General features: G+C 44.5%; 2 protein-coding genes across 2 annotated transcripts; both read left to right on the top strand.

The window, feature by feature from the left end:
• Positions 1-6,065: 6,065 nt before the first annotated feature.
• Positions 6,066-8,968, top strand: stmn1b (stathmin 1b). The gene is made up of 5 exons (XM_067237550.1): positions 6,066-6,172; positions 7,626-7,669; positions 7,859-8,025; positions 8,181-8,372; positions 8,547-8,968. The coding sequence occupies exons 2-5, from the start codon at positions 7,654-7,656 to the stop codon at positions 8,604-8,606; spliced, it is 435 nt and encodes a 144-aa protein (XP_067093651.1). The 5' UTR covers positions 6,066-6,172; positions 7,626-7,653; the 3' UTR covers positions 8,607-8,968.
• Positions 8,969-18,864: 9,896 nt separating this feature from the next.
• On the top strand, positions 18,865-23,565 carry paqr7b (progestin and adipoQ receptor family member VII, b). The gene is made up of 2 exons (XM_067238674.1): positions 18,865-19,020; positions 20,129-23,565. The coding sequence occupies exon 2, from the start codon at positions 20,135-20,137 to the stop codon at positions 21,191-21,193; it is 1,059 nt and encodes a 352-aa protein (XP_067094775.1). The 5' UTR covers positions 18,865-19,020; positions 20,129-20,134; the 3' UTR covers positions 21,194-23,565.
• The last annotated feature ends 1,133 nt before the right edge of the window (positions 23,566-24,698 follow it).

Below are 24,698 nucleotides of genomic sequence, written 5' to 3'. Positions count from 1 at the left end.
CCTGGATGCAAGAACTTCAGCTGCGCTGCAATGCTATTTAATTTCCATAGTGATGAGGAAAGGAAAAATAGGTGGATTGATTTTGTGAAGAGCCACGCTGATGGAAAGCTTCGGATATACTCCAACAGCCGCATCTGCAGTGACCATTTCACAGCGGATAGTTCTAACATGGACCAGAGACAGACGGGGTTCGCGGACACGCGGCTTCTCTTGCAGTGCGGAGCCGTACCGAGCATCGCCCTCCCGGCCGTTCATCCTCCGGTCGCACCTGGACCATCCACCGCCGCCAGCAGTTCATCCCTCAGTTCTGTGTGCTTGTTATAATTATACTAGATAACTTTTCCAGAGGTATCTCTGCTATGAGTTAGTTGGAGAGCTCACTGTCTGCTGTCTCTGGTGTCCATTTTTACTCCTGTGCTACAGCTCAGGGGAACAAGCTTCATTTATATGCATCTGTATGTTTCACTCATTGAACAAATAAATGATCTGGGTCGTAGGTACTTGAGACAGGCTGCGCCATCCAGCGAGGGGGCGGAGCTTCAGCTCCTTCAGGCGACACGCCCCCCCCCAATTTCAGGCAGGGAAGACTGCTGAATTTCTCACGATTTCAAAGCCTATTTTAACATACTTGTCTGTGTTTTTTTTCATTTGAATTTGGATGGGTAGTTAACAACACATTCTTCTGTGGTGTAATGAACTTAAAACTCAGCTTAAAATTCCTGCATTCTGGGAAAACGGTATTCTATAAAGTGTTCTGTAGGCCTATACTATGGGTCCAGGATAGGGAAATATTTAGAATTGCAGTGACTCTAGACAACTGCAGTGACTACTGAAAACTGCAGTGACTCTTGACAACTGCAGTGAGTCTTGACAACTGCAGTGACTATTGACAACTGCAGACACTCTAGACAACTGCAGTAACTATTGAAAACTGCAGACACTCTAGGCAACTGCAGACACTTTAGACAACTGCAGTGACTATTGAAAACTGCAGTGACTCTTGACAACTGCAGTGAGTCTTGACAACTGCAGTAAGTAAGTAAGTAAGACTTTATTTATATAGCACTTTTCATACAAGAATTGCAGCTCAAAGTGCTTTACATAAAATCAACAAAAACAATAATACAAGTGTTGATCTAAAACGTTTAACAAACCAAACTAGCCGTACTCTATCTGCGGTCTCTCGAATCCATCTTAGATCCGAGCTGCCACTTGCAGTTTCTAATACACAAACATGACAAGGGGGTAGACAGGATGAGCATAACATGAGGAGAGAGGAGGAGAGAAAAAGGCAACACCCAGACAATGCTCCTAGAGGAGTACAGTGTGGGAACAGACAAAAACCTCAGCACATAAGCACAACAACATTTACAAAAACACTTGCAACGGGGAGTGGGGGGGTAGACAAGCAGCATCTGGACCTGCAGCCATGGTAGGCGCTGGACACAGACCCGCCAGCCACCCTGGGGAAACAAGCAGTGACTCTAGACAACTGCAGTGACTCTTGACAACTGCAGTGACTCTAGACAACTGCAGTGACTCTTGACAACTGCAGTGACTCTAGACAACTGCAGTGACTCTTGACAACTGCAGTGACTCTAGACAACTGCACTGACTCTTGAAAACTGCAGTGACTCTAGACAACTGCAGTGACTCTTGACAACTGCAGTGACTCTAGACAACTGCACTGACTCTTGAAAACTGCACTGACTCTTGAAAACTGCACTGACTCTTGAAAACTGCACTGACTATTGAAAACTGCACTGACTATTGAAAACTGCACTGACTATTGAAATCCAGGGCCGATGCTGCTTTTGTCTGTTCTGTGTGCCCAGCCTGGCCCAGCATGGAGCCTGTTATTCTGTCAGAGTCAACATCAGTCAGTTCTTGTCTGTCAGCAAAGGAACACAAATGACTGCTTTCAGTCCGCATCTGATCTCTACAGGCCTCTTCTTCTGTGGGGAGAAAATAAGTGACCAACTGTTGTTATGTTCTTGATCTAAACTGCTGGCGCGACTATCATGGGTTATTTATAACTTGGAGAACAAAGAATAATCCTTCTTTATTCTTTATTTGTCTTGACAAGTTACAATGATCACACATTGTTTTATTTTCAAAGTATTCACCATAGCCACGTCTTCTCTTCAGTTGTCATACTATTAGCCTACTCTGTCAATAGGCATTATATTCAACATAAAAAGGGGAGTGATGAAGTCATGAGCATTGGCTTCCTTCATCCAGCCGTGCCCCAGCTTTCAGTGGTCTGATTCTTAACCCCAGGGTAGACTGGTCAGAAAACTGGCATCTGGTGGCTAAGATTAGAGGCGTGTTTAATCGCAGTAAGATACTTTTTAATGTCCCCCATCTGTGCCCGCAACGAATAACCATAACAAACCCCAAATCCTAACCCCGCCCCCCACCCCGCCCCTGGATCCAGTCGAAGGGACAGTGCAGTCACCGCCATCTGATTTTTTTTTTTGTCTGTCTCTGGTGTTGCCATGGCTACTGAGCCTGATGAGAGAGATTCAGTCTGTGATGCAAACGGGTGTTTGTCTTGGTTGCGCTGACCACACAAGATTCAGACCTGAGCTCAGAGACAAGAGGAGGGTTTTTTTCCAAAGAAGCGCGTCAACTGGGACGAATGCATTTTCGATGAAATGTCGGAGGTTGAAATAGAAATGTGCATCTTTTAATCTGTGGTACTGGTGGGCTTGATATGCATTCCAAACACTGTCACCCTGAGCTAAAAATAAAAAGCCGTAATTACCATGGTAACAACACAGTCTTACAGAGCATGCCTAGACTGAGCAAAACGGATGACGGGAATAGCATCTCGATCACAGTGGTGCATTGTGTTACACCCCTATCACATTAGACCTAACTGAGTGTTGTGTGGTGTGAACTGTGATTCATCTATTCTATTTAATTAGGTAGTACGATCCGTAGAAAATCATTCAGCCTGTGTTGTATTCACCTCAGGGTACAAAGTACCACGCTGTGAGTAATGTCAACTGAAATCTGACCTTTCCATCAGACAAGGGTATTAAATGGAACAGCCACAGTGTGATACAGTGGCAGTCCCCCTCACAAACCAGTATGAAAATCCAGATTTGCACATCGATCTTCCTCCACCACAGTGTTCTGAGTCTGGTGTGGAGAAGAGGCGGCGTCAGCCATGATCACTCATCGATTACAGACAATTAAAAAGCGATGCAACAAACAAGGGGTCGCGAGGTGGGCGTGAGGAAGGGGGCGGCATGTGGGTGTGGGAGATTGGGGGGACGGCTGCCAGGGTAGGGAGGAGGAGGAGGAGGGAATGCCAGGGAGAGGAGCGGTGGGGGGGAGGGCGCTGGGCGGGTTGGTCTGAGCACATGCCACAGAACGTGCCAGTCTGCCTGGCTGCCTGAAGGAGAACTGAAGAAAGCGAGGGATGAAGGAGGAGGGGCTGTATGAATAGCCGTCTAGTCTCCTAGAAACGAAGCATCGTTGGCCACAAGTCACCGATAATATAATGTTTATAGTATCCCTGGCAACAGTAAAAATGTAATACTGATACCAATATACTTCCTACTAATAGGAATAAGTTCACTGTACAGTTCAACGACTGTACTGTTTTTGGACATACCGTTTTTTGGAACAGGTGGCGAAGCTAGACAGATTTGGGAGAGAGCTAGATGAGGTTGCCGGTCTGAAAGATGAGCCAAAGAACCCTCTGAGCTCTCAGACTGCCGGGAAACGCCTTATGTAACGGCCATGTTTTATTCAAAGAAACGGGGGATGGGGGAGGGGGGGCACTAAGTGCCTGTAACAGCAAGGCCCGTGCTGTGAAGAACCATTGTCACCCACCGGGTACACATGCCAGGTATCGCTTGTCTCCAGCTGAGAGTCTGGAGGCTGGAGAGAAGGCGTCCGTACAGCTGACCTGACCTGACTGCGGTCCCTGCTCCTGGGCTCCCCCTGCTCCTGGGCTCCCCCTGCTCCTGGGCTCCCCCTGCTCCTGGGCTCCCCCTGCACCTGGGCTCCCCCTCACAGGCCTGCATCTCTCGCGTGGACAGGCAGCATATGTTTGAAATGTGTACAATACTACAGTTAGGCACACAAAGACAATTCTAACATAGTGGGAGGGAGTGGGGTAGTATTAACACATTGTATCTTTCGAAATGTAGGGAGATTCGGCTCCCAAATGGTTTCAGAAAACAGGCCTGGTTGTTAAAGGGGAAAGAGACTTCCCAGACAGCCCCGGCTCTGCACACCTCCCACCCCTTGCTAACACCCAGGGAGGGTCTTCCTCTCACTCCTCCTAGGGAGTTAGAATCAGATCTTTTGTCCTGGAGCGGCTGAGTTAGTTTTGCCGGGTGACGGTTGGGCAGCTGATATCTGCCTCTCCATTGTATGGTCGGAGAAGGCTGCCAGGATTACGGCTTAGGTCTCGATCAATTGCCTCTCTTTCATCACTCATTCCAACGGGATGCTGGTAGTTTTCCACTACAGCAACGGCTGCGCGGCGGTGAACAAAAGAAAAAAACGTTACAAAAACAAAGAAATGTTTGTTCTCGGGTTTGAGAAGAAATGCTGTATAAGATCCCAGAGTGAAATGGTGAAAGAGAAGGAGATACTGAAAGTGTCAGGACTCCGGAACCCTGACAGTGTGTCTTAAAGTGTGTTTTTGCCGGAATAACTCTTAAATGCATCCCCTTTTACAGCTATGCTGCACACTGTAGAGGGCTGCAAAATATACATGTTTGTGTCAATCCCCTGAGCATTCAAAAATAGATTAAAATCTAAATATATATATACTGAATCTGTTTTTGAGAGCTACATTTCTTTGTTTTTTTTTCGTTTTTTTTTTGGTTCATACAGGTTTATTTTGGTTTGCATCTAATTATAGCTCTTCCACCTAAAATAACTTCCCATAAGAGGACAGCAAGTCAAATAAATGAAAAGATAAATACTTTGATTACGAATTTACAGTCTTTCTCTTTCTCAACTGATTCCACTGAGGATGATAAGAGATGGCCAGATTGCACACCAGTGCATTAGGAGCTATTGTCTTAATGCCTCCCAGGAGTGTATTGTAATTAACGTTGAAATGTCCAGGTCATTAAAAATACAAAGCACTTAAATCTTTCATCCAAAATTGACTTAGTCACTAGTCAGAGATGTGGTAAAAACCGCATTCTCCTCTAATGGCTCAATATATGTTTGCTTTCATGCACCACCAATCCAGACCAGATCAATGAACATACTTTTACAAAATATCATAATTGTCAATCGAGGAGAAGTGGAGTGGGACAATTTGATTTTACAATAAGATTTTGTGAAAACTAGTGCACAGTGCCCGTGATGCAGTCGGTGTTGCGGTGAGACACTTGCAGGTTACTGGAACTATAGAATATATATATAATTTGTAATAACTATAGTACACAGTGCCTGTGGAAATTGGCCACACAAACAGTCTCAAATGAATGGGTCGTTATCTAGTTATGCAGAAGCCTGGTAACGACCATTCATGTTGGAACAGGGAAATATCTAAAACATGAGGACCAGGGTTGAGATCCACTGGATAGATTGTGCTCAGTGTGGCTCAATATATGGTGAGAGAATATGTTGGATGAGAGAACATGTTTAAATTGTTAGGGCAGGGAGAAACGTGCCGGATGTAGGAGCATCATATATGTGTTCAACTTTGTATCACAGCCCCAGTAAAAAAAAAAACCTTCATGTTACGTAACTCCGATGTCAAACATGTTACCCTCTGAAACAGGTCAATCACACGAACAAATCTAAAAAATAACAATGTAATGGCGGGACTTTCCTTCATATACAATGATTACCGGGTGGGTTGTCGGGTAGAATAATCAACACAATGAAATTTGTCTGTTCAAAATGTTACAATAAAGATGACCGAAAATGCATCGGTAAACAAAGGCGAAAGAACGAGAATGGTGAAAATGTCTCGTGCTCTTGTTTTGCTAAATCAGAGTTTTGATAGGTTTATGTTAGACCAATGGCAGTTCAGAACAAGACGTGACGTCGATTTTGTAGTCCTTCTTTGCGCGAATAGTCGTGGTCCTGAGGCAGAAGTACTGTGCAGCGGACTGAAGGCGAAGCATTCAGCGCGTATCCATCACCGAGGAGAACCACACCTCATCGAGTCCAAACCCTACTATAGGTTGGTGTTAACAATAACGAAATTACGTCAGCTTTGTGATATCAGATAGATGCATGTTTATCGACCAACTTAATCAAAATGTCAATATGGATTGTTACTTTGGGTTCAGCTAACTCTCTGGCTTGTTATCTTATGTCATTTGGGTGTCTTTTTCGCTCGATGTCTTCGAAGCCTATTTTTAGCCAGTCTAGCAAAACGTTATCCCCGCACGTAATTAGCTAGCGTTAACGGGGTTAGCAACTGCTTTGTCCTAGTGAAAGGTTAGACATGTTGAATGAATGTTGTACATACTAAATTTGTACATGAATGTCATATAATCATATAAATTTCGTCCCAGAACACCGAAGTTCATTGAGACACTAGTGCAAGTCTTATTGTCTGGTATGTTGGGCGCGGCAGTACTGTAGCTCTACTACAATGCATTCATCTAACCTGAAGTCTTTTTGTGATAGCTAGCTAACCAAGTATTGTGCTGGGTGCCTTTGTGTGAGGATGGTCTTTTGAGATGTCATCAGGTGTGGTCACTGCGCCCTGGGGCTCTAACTAGCTCAGCCGCCAAGTCTTTTGTCTCTTCCCCATCTGTCTGGAAGGTAGACAGATGCAACTTGCATCAATATTCTCGGAGTGGGTAGGGCAGAATAGATGGCCATGGATGTCGGTGCGGTGGTTTTTGTCTACGGTCTCTCGACTGCATGATTTGTGACATTCGTGTTTGATTCGTATTATTGCAATAGTTAACGTTTCACTCGATGAGAACCGTTCAGACGTGTGCCCTGATTGTTGATCTTTGTTGTCTGGTTTGACAGTTTACAGTCGGATTTAATAGAAGTCGACACACCCATTTCCACATTTACAGATGATAATCTTTTGGATCGTATGCCACGATTGCATAGTTGACAGCTCAATCAAATATGTATAACGAACTGATAATGAAATTATCACCAATATTGGTTCTTTGTATATCTATCTTGCACTCGTCCGTACACTGAAATCGCAGAACATGGAACAAAGACTTGCGTATGACATGGCACAATTTTAAGATGGTCTATTGTTTTCCTCGTCAAACGGTTGGGTGGGAATGACTCGGTGTCAACGCCCATCGCTTGTCTATTTTTAACATAACCTCCTTAATTTGTATAATGCACGTTTTCTGTATACAATACTTATATAGTTAAGTTTGGGGTAGTAATTATTCAGTTAAATATTTTAATGTAGAAACAATTCTTAATTTTCATCGTCTGTCGTTTGGTGTGTATATGTCGTTATTGATTCAGTTGGCATGACAGGGCATTGCAGTAACAACCACACCTTCTCCTCTTTGAAACATATCAATACTAACTTAAATATCTCCTGGTTCATGTACAAATGAACCTATATAGCGATATATCTAATTCTATTGCTGGCTTGTGGTACTATCAGTTTCTTTTAATGCTTTGTCTGAATTTGTTTCCAGGCTCACCCCTCCAAAGAAATTTGCTGAAATGGCGTCCTCTGGAGGTAGGTGGAAGCCATGCAGACATGTAGCCTTCTACGGATGGATGGAGTGCTCTAGGCACTTGTATTTCAGATTTGAAAGCATCCGCTGAGGCCACTGACAGCTGTGCGGTTTGCCGCTACGCCTGTGAACTAACACCTTCAGTGCTCAGCTTGGGATGTTAAGACGATAGATTTTGTGATGGATTGCAGATATCCAGGTGAAGGAGTTGGACAAGCGGGCTTCGGGCCAAGCCTTCGAGGTCATCCTGAGTCCGTCAGACCCCAAGGGGGAAAGCCCATTCACCCCTCCGCAGAAGAAGGAGTTGTCCCTGGAGGAGATCCAGCGAAAGCTGGAGGCCGCGGAGGAAAGACGCAAGGTACCCCGCAGAAACACAGTGATAAGTATGAGGGAAGGAGCCTCGTACGCAACAGGTTTAGTGGATTCTTACTTGACCTCGTTTTCGCCAAGTTGTCGGCCGCGCGCCCGCCCGTCCGCTCACTGCGCATTGTTTGTGTGTCCCGACGCCGGCAGAACCACGAGGCGGAGGTGCTGAAGCACCTGGCTGAGAAGCGCGAGCACGAGAAGGAGGTGCTCCAGAAGGCCATGGAGGAGAACAACAACTTCAGCAAGATGGCCGAGGAGAAGCTCAACCAGAAGATGGAGGCCAACAAGGAGAACCGCACGGCGAGGATGGCGGCGCTCAATGAGAAGTTCAAGGAGAAGGTAACGACCGTTTGCCCCGACTATCTCTCCGTTCAAATATCGACACGAAAGGGGAGTGCGAGGATATGGTTGATTAAAACGCGGCGTGCCCCTTTGATAGGTTCAGAGGATGTCAGTATTAAAGTAACGTACTGTGGACGGGACTTAAGTCTGTTGTGTTTTGATTCTCTCCAGGATAAGAAGCTCGAGGAGGTACGAAAGAACAAAGAAACAAAAGAAGAAGGCGATAACTGATTTGTTACTTTTCTTTTCCTCTTTCATTTGAATATACTTTTTTTTGTACATGTCAAAATATATATTTTTTGTTCACAGCCACAGTCATTTGTTGTTAGTTGTGTGCCACAACTTGTTTAGGTTTCCCAAGGCTAATCGTTGTTGTTTTTGGATGTTTATCGCCAGTAACGTTTCTCCACGAGTAGAGTGCTTTGCAGCTTCTGACCTTTGTAATCGCCAGTGTTTCTACCTTTGAGGAAGCATGCCACTGCAGTGCATAGGTCCCTAACAGCGTCTATTGCATAATGCCAGTTAATATGTACCCATCGTAAGTCAAAACTGCTGTTCATTGATCTCAATAAAGATGCAGTTGTTCTTTAAGAGTCATTCTTTGGGGGATTTTGTTTGGGTCATTGTCACAAGTAGTGCTATGCCACTGACTGATCAAGTTATTTGTGTTTCTGACATTGTGCGTTAGCGATCACCTGCAAACGGCATCAACCGAAATGCTTTAATAAAGGAGCAGCAAATCTGTTTTGGATCCTGTCGCTTGGTCTTGTGATGGTACCAGCACGTTTATACCAGGGTGTGAAATTGGATGTTAGTTTTTTCCGCTTGCTTAGACACAAAAATGTCAGACAACACACAGTTAGTGAAACCTGACACTAAAGGAACAAAACAGCAGCCCAGATCTGCACAACTAGAAGCCCATTCTCGGCCTCACACTATTTGAAAAATACTTCACAGCGTTTTGCAAATCACTAAACACACTTTTCTACATTAGACACAGAAATATAAGATCATGTCACTTAATTGCCTTTTCAAGACACTGCCTTGTAAAATGCCACATATGTGAACGGATGGAATGGATCAAACACAGGCGTCAGGTGTACAAGCACTAACGTGCTTAATTGTAAACATACCAATCAGTTGTAAGCACTGTATAAAAAGGCAACAGGTCAGTGTACCTGTCCTCGTCAAAAATGGAAGGCAATGTTGCAGGAAGAGGGAAAGGGAGAGTGACGATGAGAGGGGGAGCCTGTGGAGGAATAGGGCCAAATTTACATTATCTAATGAAATTCGAGCAACATTGGTTGACCATGTTGTAAACCATGGGGCAACATTGAGAGAGGCTGGACAGAGAGTTCAGCCCAACCTCAGCAGATATACTGTTGCAACAGTAATTTGGACATTTCGACAATAGCACAGGTGAAAACTACTAATCTCTTCTGTCTCCAGTACAGTACAGTCAAATGTAGCCTACTATATGCATCAGTATTTGTTTTGTACCCATTCACTGCAGTCCATGATTGAAACAATGTACTGTATTTCATTTGCTGTATGCTTTCTTTTGTCTCCACAAATGTATTTGCTGTGTTTACAGTATGTAGCCTACTATAGTATTTGATATGAAATATGCTGATCCTCTGCACAAAATGCAACCTTTACGTATTCAATGTGGAGAAATAGAGTACATATTTTCATCAGTGTGCAGTACAGGTCTTGTGTGTTGCAGACATCCCAACCTGCAGAGACTCATTTCCGGGAGGTGGTAGCTCCCCCCCCCCCCCCCCCCCCCCGGGACGCAATCCGGACGCACGATGTACCCCCTCAAACTGCACGTAACTGCCCAGAGCCACTCTGATCTGCCATAACCAATCGCTAGCGTTCGCCTTTGCCAATTCCTTCACCAATACTGTAACAGAGCTACCTGCCGTAGCTGGAAAATCTAACTTTTCCCGAACCCCGTGGGGAGGAGGGCCACAACATCAAGGCCACCAACAAAACTCAGCAAAACTTGTTCTTGCTCCGGCTTTAGCTGTTGGATATTCGGCAGCGTTGCCACAACGGACCGAATGGCTTTGCTCGCATCTTTCTCCGCCGCCATTACGGAACTACAACACAAACTAGCGCACGACATCAACGTCATCGCTCTCAGCCACTCCCTCTGTTCGCTGATTCGCCGGTAGAAAATCAACCTGAAAAATCTGACTTACGTACCTCATGGCCAGACCTATGTACAGAAGCAAAAATAAAATTGAGCGGAAGTACGTAGGAGGGCAGAGCCAGGCTATGTCTGGTGAGCCCTGTTTTCAAAATTGTGTTTAAGCAATCTGAAAAAACCGTAATGAGTGGACTCTGCTGACATCTAGTGGTGTTTCAGAACAGAGATATGTGGAGGACGTTCGTTTCGTTATTTTCTACTGATCATGCACTGGGTTGATGACTAAGATTTCTGCAGACAACCAAGACTTCAATACACAAATGTTTTGAAGATATATTTTGAGGTGCATTTCTGCCACTATTATTGCCTGTTACTGCCTTTATTGATGTTACTTTTCATAGTGAAATGTAAGGAAGAGAGAAGGCAAGACTACCAGAAAAGGCCCTGGACCAGACTCAAACCCAGGCCTCTACGATAAGGCCTCAGCCAACATGGTACACACTTATCCAGTGAGCCACCAGGACGCCCCAATACCAACAATCTTAACAATTCATTACAGTTTTTTACAATCACTTGGACACAAATTTCAGAACCTTGATGTCCTTTTTCAAAACTCTAGATACAAAACTCAAAACAGTCATTACTTGTAACACAGACTGTCACATGTTCAAAGCATAGCATTGTATGTTCATATCTTTAAAGACACCTGTGATACATGTTTCATAAGATACCACATCAACATACAGTTTTTTACAATCACTTTGACACTAATTTCAGAACCTTGATGTCCTTTTTCAAAACTCTAGACACAAAACTCACAACTGATGATCAAAATGCACATTTTTCAAAACGCTAAGACAATTTTCAATTGCTTGGATACAATACACGTTCATCTTAGATCATTTGTTCATTGAACCATAATCATCTGTTCAAAATGACACAACTTAACATCAAAGTATCACCATTTTAAAATGCAATTCACACATAACATCTGAAATGTCTGTCATTTCCTTACATTACAATGATCTAACTGTCAATTGATACTACTGCTCAAAATGATAAGTAACTGTTGCATTACTCTTAATGCATAGTTTTATGGAAACTAGTAAACAATATTCCAAGTTTAGAACATGAAAGTTTCAGTATAACAAGATCCATTGACACCATGCTCAATTGGTGCAAGCATGGTTTCAGGCCCATCCACAATTCACAGCCTTGTACTTGCCCCCATACTCTCCCTTCCTCAACCCTATTGAGGAATTTCTCTCCACATGGAGGTGGAAGGTGTACGATAGGCACCCTCGTGAACAAGTTACTCTTCTCCAGGCCATGGATGAGGCATGCAATTACATCACTGCAGACCAGTGTCAGGCCTGGATTCACCATGCCCAGAGATTCTTTCAGAGATGTTTGTCAAATAAAAACATTTTTTGCAATGTGGATGAAAACTTGTGGCCGAATCCACAATACAGGGTTGATGGAAATGTAGGACAGTAATCAAATCCTTTGTTTTGCTTTGTTTGTTTGTTTTTGGAGCCAGGTGAGGAACACTGAAGTACATGTTTTGCATACTGTAGCATAGTTTTCTTTTGTAGCTAATTACGTTTTCTTTGATACAAAAAAAACAAAGACATTTTGTAATTTGATTGTATTTCATCAATACATTTCATATTTTGCTCAATGATTCCACTGTCTGTAGTAATCTCTCTTGGTCCATTTATGGTGATGTAGTATCTTATGAAACATGTATCACATATTTTGTTGTACAATATTTCATGATTGTACAAACAACTACATGGTGAAACTATGGGTATCTTGTGTGTGGATGATCTAAGTGAATGTTCCTATGGTATTTCATGATAAATTCGTTTTTTGAACTAATGATTCTGTATGCGCAAGGTGTCTTAAAAAAAAAAAAGATATGTTAGTTATAAGATATAAAGATATGAACATACAATGCTATGCTTTGAAAATGTGACAGTGTGTGTTACAAGTAATGACTGTTTAGAGTTTTGTATCTAGAGTTTTGAAAAAGGACATCAAGATTCTGAAATTTGTGTCAAAGTGATTGTAAAAAACTGTAAATGGACTACTACAGATAGTTGAATCATTGAGGAAAATCTGAAATGTATTGATGAAATACAACCAAATTACAACAGATGGCTGAGTGGTTAGGGAGTCGGGCTATTAATCAGAAGGCTGTTGGTTCGATTCCCGACAGTGCAAAATTATGTTGTGTCCTTGGGCAAGGCACTTCACCCTACTTGCCTCGGGGGGAATGTCCCTGTACTTACTGTAAGTCGCTCTGGATAAGAGCGTCTGCTAAATTACAATGTAAATGACAATGTAAACAACATTTCTTTGTTTTTTTGGTATCAAAGCAAACACAATTATCTACAAAAGAAAACTATGCTACAGTAAGTAAAACACGTACTGCAGTGTTCCTCACCTGGCTCAAAAAACAAACAAAGCAAAACAAAGGATTGATTACTGTCCTACATTTCCATCAACCCTGTCTTCCAGACTCTCTGTACAAATGAAATGTACGAGAGTCTGGTTAGGACCAGGCTACTGAATACCTACAGGTGCTGCTGGTTTTCAAATCTGAAAACATGATGGTTTGTCCAAATTGTTCATGTTTCATAGTAATTGGTGTCAAAGGATCTCGTTATACTGAAACTTTCATGTTCTAAACTTGGAGTATTTTTTGTCAGTTTCTATAAAACTATGCTTTAAGAGTAATGAAACAGTAACTTATCATTTTGAGCAGTAGTATCAATTAGAGCAGTTAGAGCATTGTAATGTAAGGAAATTACAGACATTTCAGATGTTATGTGTGAATATCATTTTAAAATGGTGATACTGTGATGTTTAGTTGTGTCATTTTGAATAGTCGATTATAGTGTATTGTATCCAAGCAATTGAAAATTGTGTTAGCGTTTTGAAAAATGTGCATTTTGATCATCAGTTGTGAGTTTTGTGTCCAAAAAACTGTGAAGGACAGTTCTGCATGAGAACTGAAGGAAACGGACACATGTTTTTTTCAAATTGTAACGACTCAGTCCCAGAACCATTACCTGCGCTGGACAGAAGTTTGCATAGATTGTCAGACACTCCCTGTACCGAGGAGAGCCAGCATCAGTATGCTGACTGGTGCGCCACACAGAGCGCTCTTTGTCAGCCTCGCAGAGCAAATGGACGATCAACTTCTTATCTCTCTGGTACCATGGAACCCAGTCGCTCTGCTCCCGGGCCCCCACCGTGGGCCTCCCGGGCCCCCACCGTGGGCCTCCCGGGCCCCCAAAGTGGGCCTCCCGGGCCCCCACCGTGGGCCTCCCGGGCCCCCAAAGTGGGCCTCCCGGGCCCCCACCGTGGGCCTCCCGGGCCCCCACAGAGGGCCTCCCGAGCCCCCAAAGTGGGCCTCCCGGGCCGCCACCGTGGGCCTCCCGGGCCCCCACAGTGGGCCTCCCGGGCCCCCACCGTGGGCCTCCCGGGCCCCCACCGTGGGCCTCCCGGGCCCCCACAGTGGACCTCCCGGGCCCCCACCGTGGACCTCCCGGGCCCCCACAGTGGACCTCCCGGGCCCCCACCGTGGGCATCCCGGGCCCCCACCGTGGGCCTCCCGGGCCCCCACCGTGGGCCTGCGGTAGAGCAACCACAGCTGAGAACCCTCGCAGCCTCATCCCGACTCCACAAGTGCTCCTTTTGACTGGGGTCAAGGTCCTGGGCAAGTTCTGATCCATCTCTGGTTTTACAACTCTCCCAAAAAACAATGTATTTTACAGACATCAGAATCAAAATGTGGTTTATTCGCCATGTAGGTTTACACAAACACGGAATTTACTGTGGCAGGAAGGTGCAAACAATAAACATATACGTATATCTTAAATTAAAAGTAAAAAAGTACAATAGTCTAATTCTAAGAACTAAACAATCAAAAAATTAAAACAATTTAAAGTGTATATAAAAATATGAATATGAATGGGCAGCATAGTGCAAATGACATCAAGGTGGCTTGTGCGTAGTGCAATAGGTGTCGGATGGACTTAAAATAGATATTAGTTAAATGTCAGTGGGAGTCCTTGGCCTTGTTGAAGAAGCCAGTAGCAGATGAAAAGAAACAGTTTTTATGGCGTGAGGTTTTGGTCCTGATGGAGGGTAGGCAGTGAGAAGGCACCTTCTCAGCAGTGCGGATGATACGCTGCAGTCTGCTCTTGTCCTTGGCAGTGGCAGCAGCGCACCAGATGGTGATGGAGGAGGTGAGGATGGACTTAGTGATGGCTGTGTAGAAGTGCACCATCATTGTCCTTGGAAGGTTGAATTTCTTCAGCTGCCGCAGGAAGTACATCCTCTGTTGTGCTTTCTTGGTGAGGGAGCCCACATTGCTGCGGTCTCCCGGTCGTGTAGATTCACCCTCTGCAACATCCGGAAGATCAGGAGATACCTGTCTTAGCATTCCAACCAGCTGCTAGTCCAAACACTTGTCCTCTCAAAGTTGGACTACTGCAACTCGCTGCTCGCCGGTCTCCAAGCATGCGCAACCCGCCCTCTCCAGAGGAATGAGAACGCTGCGGCCCGTCTGGTCTTCAATCTACCCAGACGCTTCCATGTTACCCCGCTCCTCATCTCCCTCCACTGGCTTCCTATCACAGCCCGTATCAGATTCAAGACTCTGGTACTGACCTTTCGAGCGGTGAACGGGACTGCACCCGACTACATCAAGTCTCTTCTCCAGCCTTACACCCCCCCCCCCCCCCCCCGCTACCTACGGTCTTCTTCTGACAACCGTCTGGTGGTCCCACCGCTCAAGAGCGCCCGGTCCCAACACAAGCTCTTCTCCTGTCTGGCCCCCCAATGGTGGAATCAACTCCCCACCTCCATCAGGGACACTGACTGTCTCCCCACCTTCAAGAAAAGGCTCAAGACGCACTTGTTCCGGGAGTACAACGGCACTTAGGAATGCTTGGCTGGACCTGATGTTAGTTTCCTCCAGGATCACAATGACTCGTATTGAGACACTTGTTGCTCTTGATGGTTAGTTGTAACGGTTTGAAATTCTTGTACTTGCTGTGAAGTTTCATGTTGTTCAATTGTAACTTGTCTCACTGGTTCTTCCCTTTGGCACTTATTTGGTTTTCCACAATGTATGCTTCATGTTTTGGCTGCTCGCAATGTTTGGGGCTATCTCGTTGTTATGATCAGTGACCTATGCTCTTTTGTAAAGCTCGCTCTTGGAAGTCGCTTTGCATAAAAGCGTCTGCTAAATGCATAAATGTAATGTAATTATGTCCTGTTGGCCTTGGCTTTTTGGGCACAGGGATGATGAGGACTGAGAGGCACATGGCATGTCTCCAAGGGGGTGTTGAAGATGTTGGTGAACACCGAAGGCAGCTGATCAGCGCAGCGCTTAAGGGTGGCAGGAGAGACAGAGTCCTTCGCAGCTGTGTGCGGGGATTCTGCCTCTTGAAAAGTCTGTTAACTTCACTCTCCTGAATGGAGAGAGTCGTCACTGTGGTGGTGGGGGGGGGGGGGGGGGGGGGGCTCTTGGGTGGGAGGGGGTAGATCAGGACAGTCCAATTGTCTTTCAAATCTGCAGTAGAACTCGTTCAGGTCGTTGGCCAGGCAAGAGTCGTTAGTGGGGTGGAGAGCTCTGGGCTTGTCGTTGGTAATCTGCCTGAGCCCTCTCCAGACAGAGTCGTTAGCAGAGAACTGGTGTTTTAGTGTACAGTCGTTTAGCCTCTCTCACCGCCTTGCTAAACCTGTCCTTCGGCTAAATCTGTCTCTGTTTTCTGAGAACCAGGGGACATGAGACTGATAAAGCTAAGAGTTTCCCTCCGTTGAGGTTCTGTACTCATGTAAATAGAACCGTCCCCTCAGTCAAATCTCTGGTGCCATTATCCAGTCTAAAGTTCTTCCTGTTTGTAGTATTGATCTAAATGCTGCATGTTCACGTTGTCCTGGTACTAATGTCCTACAGATCGTCTAGAACCTGTCTCATCTTGTCTCAGATCACGTCATGGAGAAACACACACGTGAAGCTGTGAGGCTGCCAGATATGTGGGAACATGTACTCTGGGCTGGGTCAAGCGTACAATGAAGCTCTTTCACCGACATGCTCACAGTGTTCTACCACAAAGACACTGTCACTTTTCATCCCACACTGGGAAGACAGAGATAAAACTAGTTGCAACACAATGAACTCCATGCTGATAAACTTACAGGCCAATGACACAGAAAGGTTTCAATGCAAGGCCAAGTATGAACTCCTGAACAATTATATTCAAATATACAGCGATAAGAGTAAAATGGGACATCCAGTAGTCTATATTGCTGCCCATCACTATAGGCAAAGTGACAAACGTAACTTCAGGTAGGTTAATCTTTATGATTGCCAATTTAAGTAAAACAGTACGCAAATCCATGCACTAGTAGCCTAGTCGAAACATTTTCAGTGTTTTGCTTGTGTAGGAGCTGAGTAGTGCTAGCATCTCAAACGTTTTACCGTTTGAGTTTGTGCTCTGCGCCATTTTTTGTAGATAATTGTTTTCCAATCGTGGAGCTTGATTCAGACGAGACTGTGACAGTTGCCTACCGGTGAGTAGGCTACCTCCACCTTCATGTTTACAGTTTTTCTCGATTGGTTACACACATTTTCTGAATGCATACCTCATACTCTCAGAACTCTACACACAAATCAAAAAAACACACACACAATGGGCAAAACCCCTCACTTCTCCTGCAAAATCAAAATGGTATTTTGTTTTCAAATGACAAACACAAACCATCATATGAATAGACATTTATAAGAACCATTTGAACACTGATGTGCTCAATGTAAAACACTATGATGAATGGAAAACACTTATTCTTCATTCATCATAGTGAGTTAGGCCTTTTTTTGTTCAGTGTTACATTTACTACAGACAGTACATACATAATTGATATTGTACATACATACAATATTTGAGAATATTGTTTTTATACTCAGAACACAGAAATACACGGTAACAAATATATTTTACATATATGTACACAGTGTACATCCCAACCAACACAAAGTTGCACATACAGTGGTTTACATACAAAACAACATAATAATTTACTGTATAATGTATACAGTTACATTATTATAATTTTTCTTTGTATTTGCCGTAATTTCATGGCGTTATTTTCTAGGACCATGTTCATGATTTCAGTTTCCTGTTCAAGAGACAGAAGGCGTTCCCGACCACCTTGTGTTGGTAATCTTTCAGTTCTGCCAAACAAATAGTAAAATACTGTAAATACTGTGTAGGAATACTGTGTAGGAATACATTTTCCAAATACTTGAAAAATACTTTATTTTTACAGTACAACAGAACAGTCCACAGGCAATACTGTACTACTGTACTCATTGAGTACTGTATTTATATGCCGTAGGCCTACTGCAATTTTGTAGTGAGAGTAGATTTCTTACCTATTCTCATTTCGGAAAGTCCCGATGATGGATGCTACAGTGTACCTGCTCAAATTTGGCTGTACTCTTTGCCGAGCCTCCCTCATTGTTAGACCATGGTTGACTACATGGTCAACCAAAGCGGCTCGGATCTCATCAGAGATTATGGTCCTTGGCCTTCCTCATCCTCGTCCTCCCTGTCCTCCTCCTCTTACTCTCACTCCTCTGCCTCTGTTTCCAATGTTGGCATCCATTGCTCAAAAACAGAAAAGGTCACCTGTTGCCCTTTTATTCTAAAGCTCTGATTGCTAATTGTAAAACTGTGTGACAGGTGTTTGCCCATGCGATGAGTCAGTGTGCGTTTTTGAATGGCAGTGTGTTCTTTGTGAAAACAAAAGATTTTCTTCATGAAAATTGTGCCAAATGCAGAGAATTGTGTGTAGTGTTTTGAAAAAAGTGTGTGTTAGAACTGCAATTTGAGTGTAAAGCAGGAATTGTGCTTGTAGTTTAGCACAATTGGTTCATGGGGTTGGTGCATGAGTTACATGTTGTGGTCATTGTGTCTCAAGTACCAGTATTTGTGTATAAACAATTGAGAAAAACTGTAAGCGACAATGTTCGTTTGGTAATGTAAGAATGATATACCACCTGCTTAACCTTTATGCCTTCTCAACTCCATAGTTACAGTTTCGAGAAAGCATCGGGAATTTACGTGGGAGTGGATTCCTTACCGTGTAGGCGATTGTATTTCACAGTTGACCGGGATCATGCAATACTATTGGTCAATTTCTTATGCGAGGGCATCGCAACGGTACCAAATCTAACTGCTGATTGGTTAAGTATTACGTTTGTCGTTTGCTAGTGAATCCTTCGTCGCCGGGTCAAAGCCGACAGGCGCGCCTCCCGCATGAGAGTAGGCTACACTGTAAAATTTCACATTTGTATTTCATCAGACAATGCTTATATTTCGTAGATATATAAGCCTAGTTTGGAATCTTTTAAACAAAATATAGAGAGATTTTCTTTGGGTGCTGGTACAGATTTTAAATCTACAGGTAGGTTCATCTCAAATTATAATCTATTTGCGTGAACATTTGGTATCCTAGACTACTCGCTAAATATGGGTACTGTATGAATGCCAAGACTGCAGTCGGCACATTATGGAATTGTCGTTTCTTCTGTGAAATGACATGTCTCTTTCTCATATGGAATTTAAATAGAATGAGAGGACTTTTCATCACGCTCGCATTTCTTTACACCACGTCTCCGTTTCGAAACCATGTGTCGGCTTCGACTGATGATCACATTTTCATTGCTAAAATCCTACTGCTTTCTCACGGCTTATTTTTTTAATACCAAACTCATTAAATCATGGTGACGGGACGGATATCGATTCAACAGCCAACCAAGCCTGACGATTTGTAGGCTAATAGTTATGCTATCTACCTCCCATTCTAAAATATAGGCTATGGATCGTAGACATGTAGGCTACAGTCTATAATATTCGACGTTCTTTTTTCCCCGCTTATGAATATTTTATTGAACAGCGAGCAACGACTGTAAACCGGAGGGTGTGGACGGTATGTGGAGACTGGGTGGAGAGATGTTACGTAATGTCCCCATTCATCGCTATCTTCACGTTTCTGGTTATGGAAGCAGCTCAATTCGTTGAGGTTAATTTGTTGATCGCTCTTCATACCATTGACAGCGAATTCCTGGTTTAAAATAATGTTGCTGATCTTGGTTTTCAGGATCCGGTAATGCCAAGTTGAGACAATTGTGCTACAGTCTCCTATAGACCCGAACCCCTTGCAGCCTACTGCTTTAGAAGCTAATACAGAACTGTCATTCATTATTCATGCTTTTGTGGAGCCCTGATTGTTTTGGTTTTGCTGTGCACTCTCATTCAACCTATTCACATTATTAACATTACAGTATGATTGCTGTGCCTGTAGAATCAGGTTACTCAGTAGCAAATACCAGTCCATTTCATAATAATTTCCTTTTCAATGGCATCAAAGCTTTATAAAGCAAAATGAGGTGCCCTAATGCATATTAGATGATAAATCCACACAGACTACTACAAATGACAGTTCAAGGCCAGATAGATATTGACTGTCAGGGCTCATTCTATGTCTCTCTCTCCCCTGTACACCACCCCAGTTTACCATGGCGACAGTGGTGATGGAGCAGATCGGTCGACTCTACTTCAACGCCCAGCAGCTGCGACAGATCCCTCGGCTGTTGGAGTCGGCCTTCCCCACGCTGCCGTGCACCGTCAAGGCGTCCGACGTCCCCTGGGTGTTCCGCGAGCAGCACATCCTCGGCGGCTACCGCCAGCCGGACCACAGCTGGAGGTACTACTTCCTCACGCTCTTCCAGAGGCACAACGAGGCCCTCAACGTGTGGACGCACCTCCTGGCCGCCCTCATCATCCTGGTGAAGTGCCGGGAGATCTCCGAGACGGTGGACTTCCTCCGAGACCCCCACGCCCAGCCCCTGTTCATCGTCCTGCTCTCCGCCTTCACCTACTTGTCGTGCAGCGCCCTCGCCCACCTGCTCTCCGCCAAGTCCGAGCTCTCCCACTACACCTTCTACTTCCTGGACTACGTGGGCGTGGCCACCTACCAGTACGGCAGCGCCCTGGTGCATTTCTACTACGTCATCGAGGAGGAGTGGCACAGCCGGGTGCAAGGCGTCTTCCTGCCCGCCTCTGCGTTCCTGGCCTGGCTGTCTTGTTTCGGCTGCTGCTACGGTAAGTACGCCAGTCCGGGGCTGCCCAAGTTCGCCCACAAGCTGTTCCAGGTGGTGCCCTCGGGCCTGGCCTACTGTCTGGACATCAGCCCCGTGCTCCACCGCATCCACAGCTGCTACCAGAAGGGCTGCTCCGACCCGGCCGTGGCCTACCACCGCTACCAGGTCCTCTTCTTCCTGATCAGCGCCTACTTCTTCGCCTGCCCGCACCCCGAGCGCTGGCTCCAGGGCAGGTGCGACTTCTTCGGCCAGGGCCACCAGATCTTCCACGTGTTCCTGGTGCTGTGCACCCTGGTTCAGATCGAGGCGGTCCGCATCGACTACTTTGCGCGCAGGCCCTTGTACGAGAGTCTCCACGGCGACCTGGCTCACGACGCGGTGGCGCTGTTCATCTTCACGGCGTGCTGCTGCGCCCTCACCGCTTTCTACGTGCGCAAGCGCGTCCGCGCCACACTCACCGAGAAGGTGGAGTAGGAGCGGAGGACGGGCGAAAGGTCATGCGTGGCTCGGATCGGTTTGACGACAAGATTCCTTACCAAAAGAACCCAGTCACTTGTGTCGTTCAAAGATATCAGTGTATGATAACAGTGACTTTATCTTTAACTTCAACTTATCTTTTTTTTTTTGATTGTTCGTGTGGCTTGCCAAACTACATTTACCTGGCAACTTACAGAGCGTGTTTTGACTGAACAGTGTCGGTATTTGTACAGCACTGATTGTTACACTCCCAAAAGTTTTTTTGCACTTCAGAGAGGAAGTTTAACGATGGTCCCAGAATTCTCCTTGGTTAATCTGTCGTCTGTATTTCCACCCTTCACTGTGAAATCACTCATCATGGCCGCTCTGGAAGGACTTAGTGACATCACCAAGCATGCAATAAACTCTTAATGTATGCTGAAAGAACCGACAGAACCACCAATCAGGCTGTAAGGACTATTACCACTATTTGATTTTGAAGGCAATTAGATTCCCCAATGAAATTGTAGTGCCTGAATTTAACCAGTTTGTTTGAGTTCTGTGATTATCCAGCTCTGGTAAACTTCTCCGCAAGCTGCAATCGATTGGCTCTTTCCCCCCACAGCTGTCAAACACTGTAGTGTAGTGTTTCCCTTCATTATTCCCTCGGGCTCCAACGCTTGTCTTTTGGCCTCGAAGCTGTAACGTTGTCAGTTTGATCGAGGCCCGTGGCCAGGGCACCCTGTCAAACGTCAGCCCCGAGCTGGGGAAACAGAGCACCTCATTTGCAAACCAAACCTCTGACCTCTTATCTGAAACCCTCCTTTTGAAAGGGGATAGATAGACAGAATGAGGCTGGCACTCGGAATTCGGCTGGTAGGGGCAAAAACAGATTAGATTTGTTGTCCAGGATTTGCTATGATGTCTCCGTGTTTTTGTGTGATAATGTTTCTTTTGTACTCAAAGGGCTGGAACTCTCAGCTTTTGCCTTTCACACCCCATGATGTCAATGCCTTTTGGCATGTTGTTCAGTCACTGATTGTTCATTGACTTGACATCATGCACCGAACAGGCTGTCTGAATATGGTGATTACCTGTTCGATTGTATGTCTGTGTATGTGTGTATGTATGTGTGTGTGTACGTGTGTTTGGGGATGTATGTGCCTTGAAGCATGTCTTGGTTAGTTTGATGTTGGTGTGTTTCAAAGTGTGCACTGTTTGAATACCTGGCCTCGCATTTCTCTTTGATTTGGTCACTGTAGTCCTCCCCAGGTGCCCTCCCCTTGGAACCCACTCTAGGTTGAAGTTGGAATGCTCTGTTTACTGCGGAACACTCAAATATGAATAGCTCTGCGAAACATTAGCACTGATGCATGAAAAATGTGCATCAGCGCCAATTGTTACATAGTGGCCATGAAAAGTCCATCAAGAGAAGTGAAACGAGATGAACTGCCTTGTGGTCTTAGATCCCCACCAGTGCATACCAGGCAGTGAGGGCCCTCCGGGCAGTGGAACCTCTGCCTGTTGTGCACGGTTCAGCTCTTCTCAACTTTGTACACCAACACTGGGGGGTTTGGGAGGCCATCAGATAATGGTCACTCTTCTTTCTCTTAGGTTAGGTGACACCTTTTGTTGTTAAATGACAGGCACAGCTAGCTGATGATGTCACTCAAAGAGACGTGAAGGACAGGGTCACCCACGCGTGCTCATTGGCCGGCACTGATTGAATGAGGAAGGCACCAATAGCATTTGCACACCACCGTATGTATATGATTCAGTCATGTCGTTCGTCAGCACCGACTGCTAAAGATGGCTAGCGTTAGACTGATGATGTCATACTGGGTGAGAAGCACGTCTAGAAAAAGGGTGTAGCCTTTATGGTTACTTTATGGTTAACTGGGTAACACACTTAACATCAAATTGCTCTTTTTCATGTCTAGTAACGCTGTAATTTATCACAATTATTGATTAAAATAACTTTATTAATAAGACGTTACACTGTCAAATGGATCAGTTCTACAGCAGTAATGCCACACAATGTATTTAAAAGTTGCCATAAAGTTATTTCTAACTCAGTGTATCAATACAATTACAACACAGCCTTAATTACAGCCTTATTACACTAAGTAAGAACAACCGTACAATTAACTGTACTCTGAGCTTTATGTGAAACCTACAGCTGGTAACAAAACTGAATTTCACTGTCTTGCACGGACCCTACTGTCATATTAGACTGGTTTCCAAATGATAACAAGACTCACTTGTGTATTCTGAAGCTGATTCTGGTGAGAAGAAACTGAATTTCTTGCCTGTTAAACATGCCTGTAATGTGTGACAATGACTGTATTCATATTCTGTGATATTTAAGTAAATAAGTGAGTGTTAACTTATTATCTGGTGTTTGAGTCATCTGTACAAGAGTACATTTGTTGAAATGCAACCTTTGTTGCAAGGGGTGGTTATTGTACAGGGGTAGGCAATTTTACTGCACATCAACAGGGCACAGATTCAAATGTGTCTTGCGTTGGATAAATGGGTCAGCTGAATCAATAAAAATAAAAAATCCTTTACTTAAAAATATATATATTAATATGTTCAAAGAAGATGGAGCGACCACCCCTTTCTGTGGGTCAAGGGTAAAGGTTAAGAGGAGGTGAGATACACCCATTTGTGTCCTGAACCAGATAGGCCAGTGGCAGTTGGAATGTGTTGGAACATGCCAAGCTAATAAGAGGCATGTGCGGAACGAACAAAAGCCAAAGCCATGTAGTCACTACCCACTAAACAAACAGATAATACTGGGTCTCTGCCTAGTTCTGTGTGTTTTGGCAGATGATTGATTGTTCAGGTGACTGGTAGCCCTGCTGGAATGATGCAGGTGTGTTTCACTGATAGGGTCAGGCACAGGACCTGTAGAAAATGAACTCCCTTGGTCCTTTGTCTTTTTTTCACCGCCACAAGATGTCAACATAGACAAATAAACTCAGCCATCAAAACAGCTCACTGGAAAATAAATCCATGAATTGTTAACATACTAACTGATCCACTTTTAGTTGTTGCTGTTTCTCATAATTGGTGGTATTAGGCTGTCTCTGTAATGTCAGTGTTATTTCTCTGATTCCCTGCACTTTGCCTCGTGTGCTTTCATCCAACAGGGGGCAGGCAAGACCTACCTTCCATTAACAATCAGGAAAAGTATTTTTCAGGAGGCCTTTCATGATCCTCAGCTAGTTCTTAGTGAATATTCAATGAACTATCCTCCAGCGTTCACACTAACCAATGGATAATTTGTTAGTTGATAGTAATTAATAATACTGTAGTTATTTAATGTCTGTGGACTTTCAATTAGGTGCTTCAAATCGAGACGTGACCTAATTATTTTGAGTATGACTTAACTCTCTTCATCCCTCCAAAGCACATCATTTGAATGGGGAAACTGTGGGTGGAGTTCAGGTTAGAGGAGGTGCGCCTCGTGGTAGCATAGGGTGTAAACCCTCATTCCTCATCACTGACGTCTGACATT

The sequence above is a fragment of the Osmerus mordax genome, chromosome 6 (genome assembly GCF_038355195.1).
Source record: "Osmerus mordax isolate fOsmMor3 chromosome 6, fOsmMor3.pri, whole genome shotgun sequence".
NCBI lineage: Eukaryota > Metazoa > Chordata > Actinopteri > Osmeriformes > Osmeridae > Osmerus > Osmerus mordax.
This window is presented reverse-complemented; position numbering and strand designations above follow the sequence as displayed.

Excerpts from the sequence above, each read along its gene's own strand:
- stmn1b (XM_067237550.1), top strand. Across the intron at positions 8,026-8,180 it reads CCGCGGAGGAAAGACGCAAG|AACCACGAGGCGGAGGTGCT; the intron begins GTACCCCGCAGA and ends CGACGCCGGCAG. Across the intron at positions 8,373-8,546 it reads ATGAGAAGTTCAAGGAGAAG|GATAAGAAGCTCGAGGAGGT; the intron begins GTAACGACCGTT and ends GATTCTCTCCAG.
- paqr7b (XM_067238674.1), top strand. The coding sequence starts at position 20,135 with ATGGCGACAGTGGTGATGGAGCAGATCGGTCGACTCTACTTCAACGCC.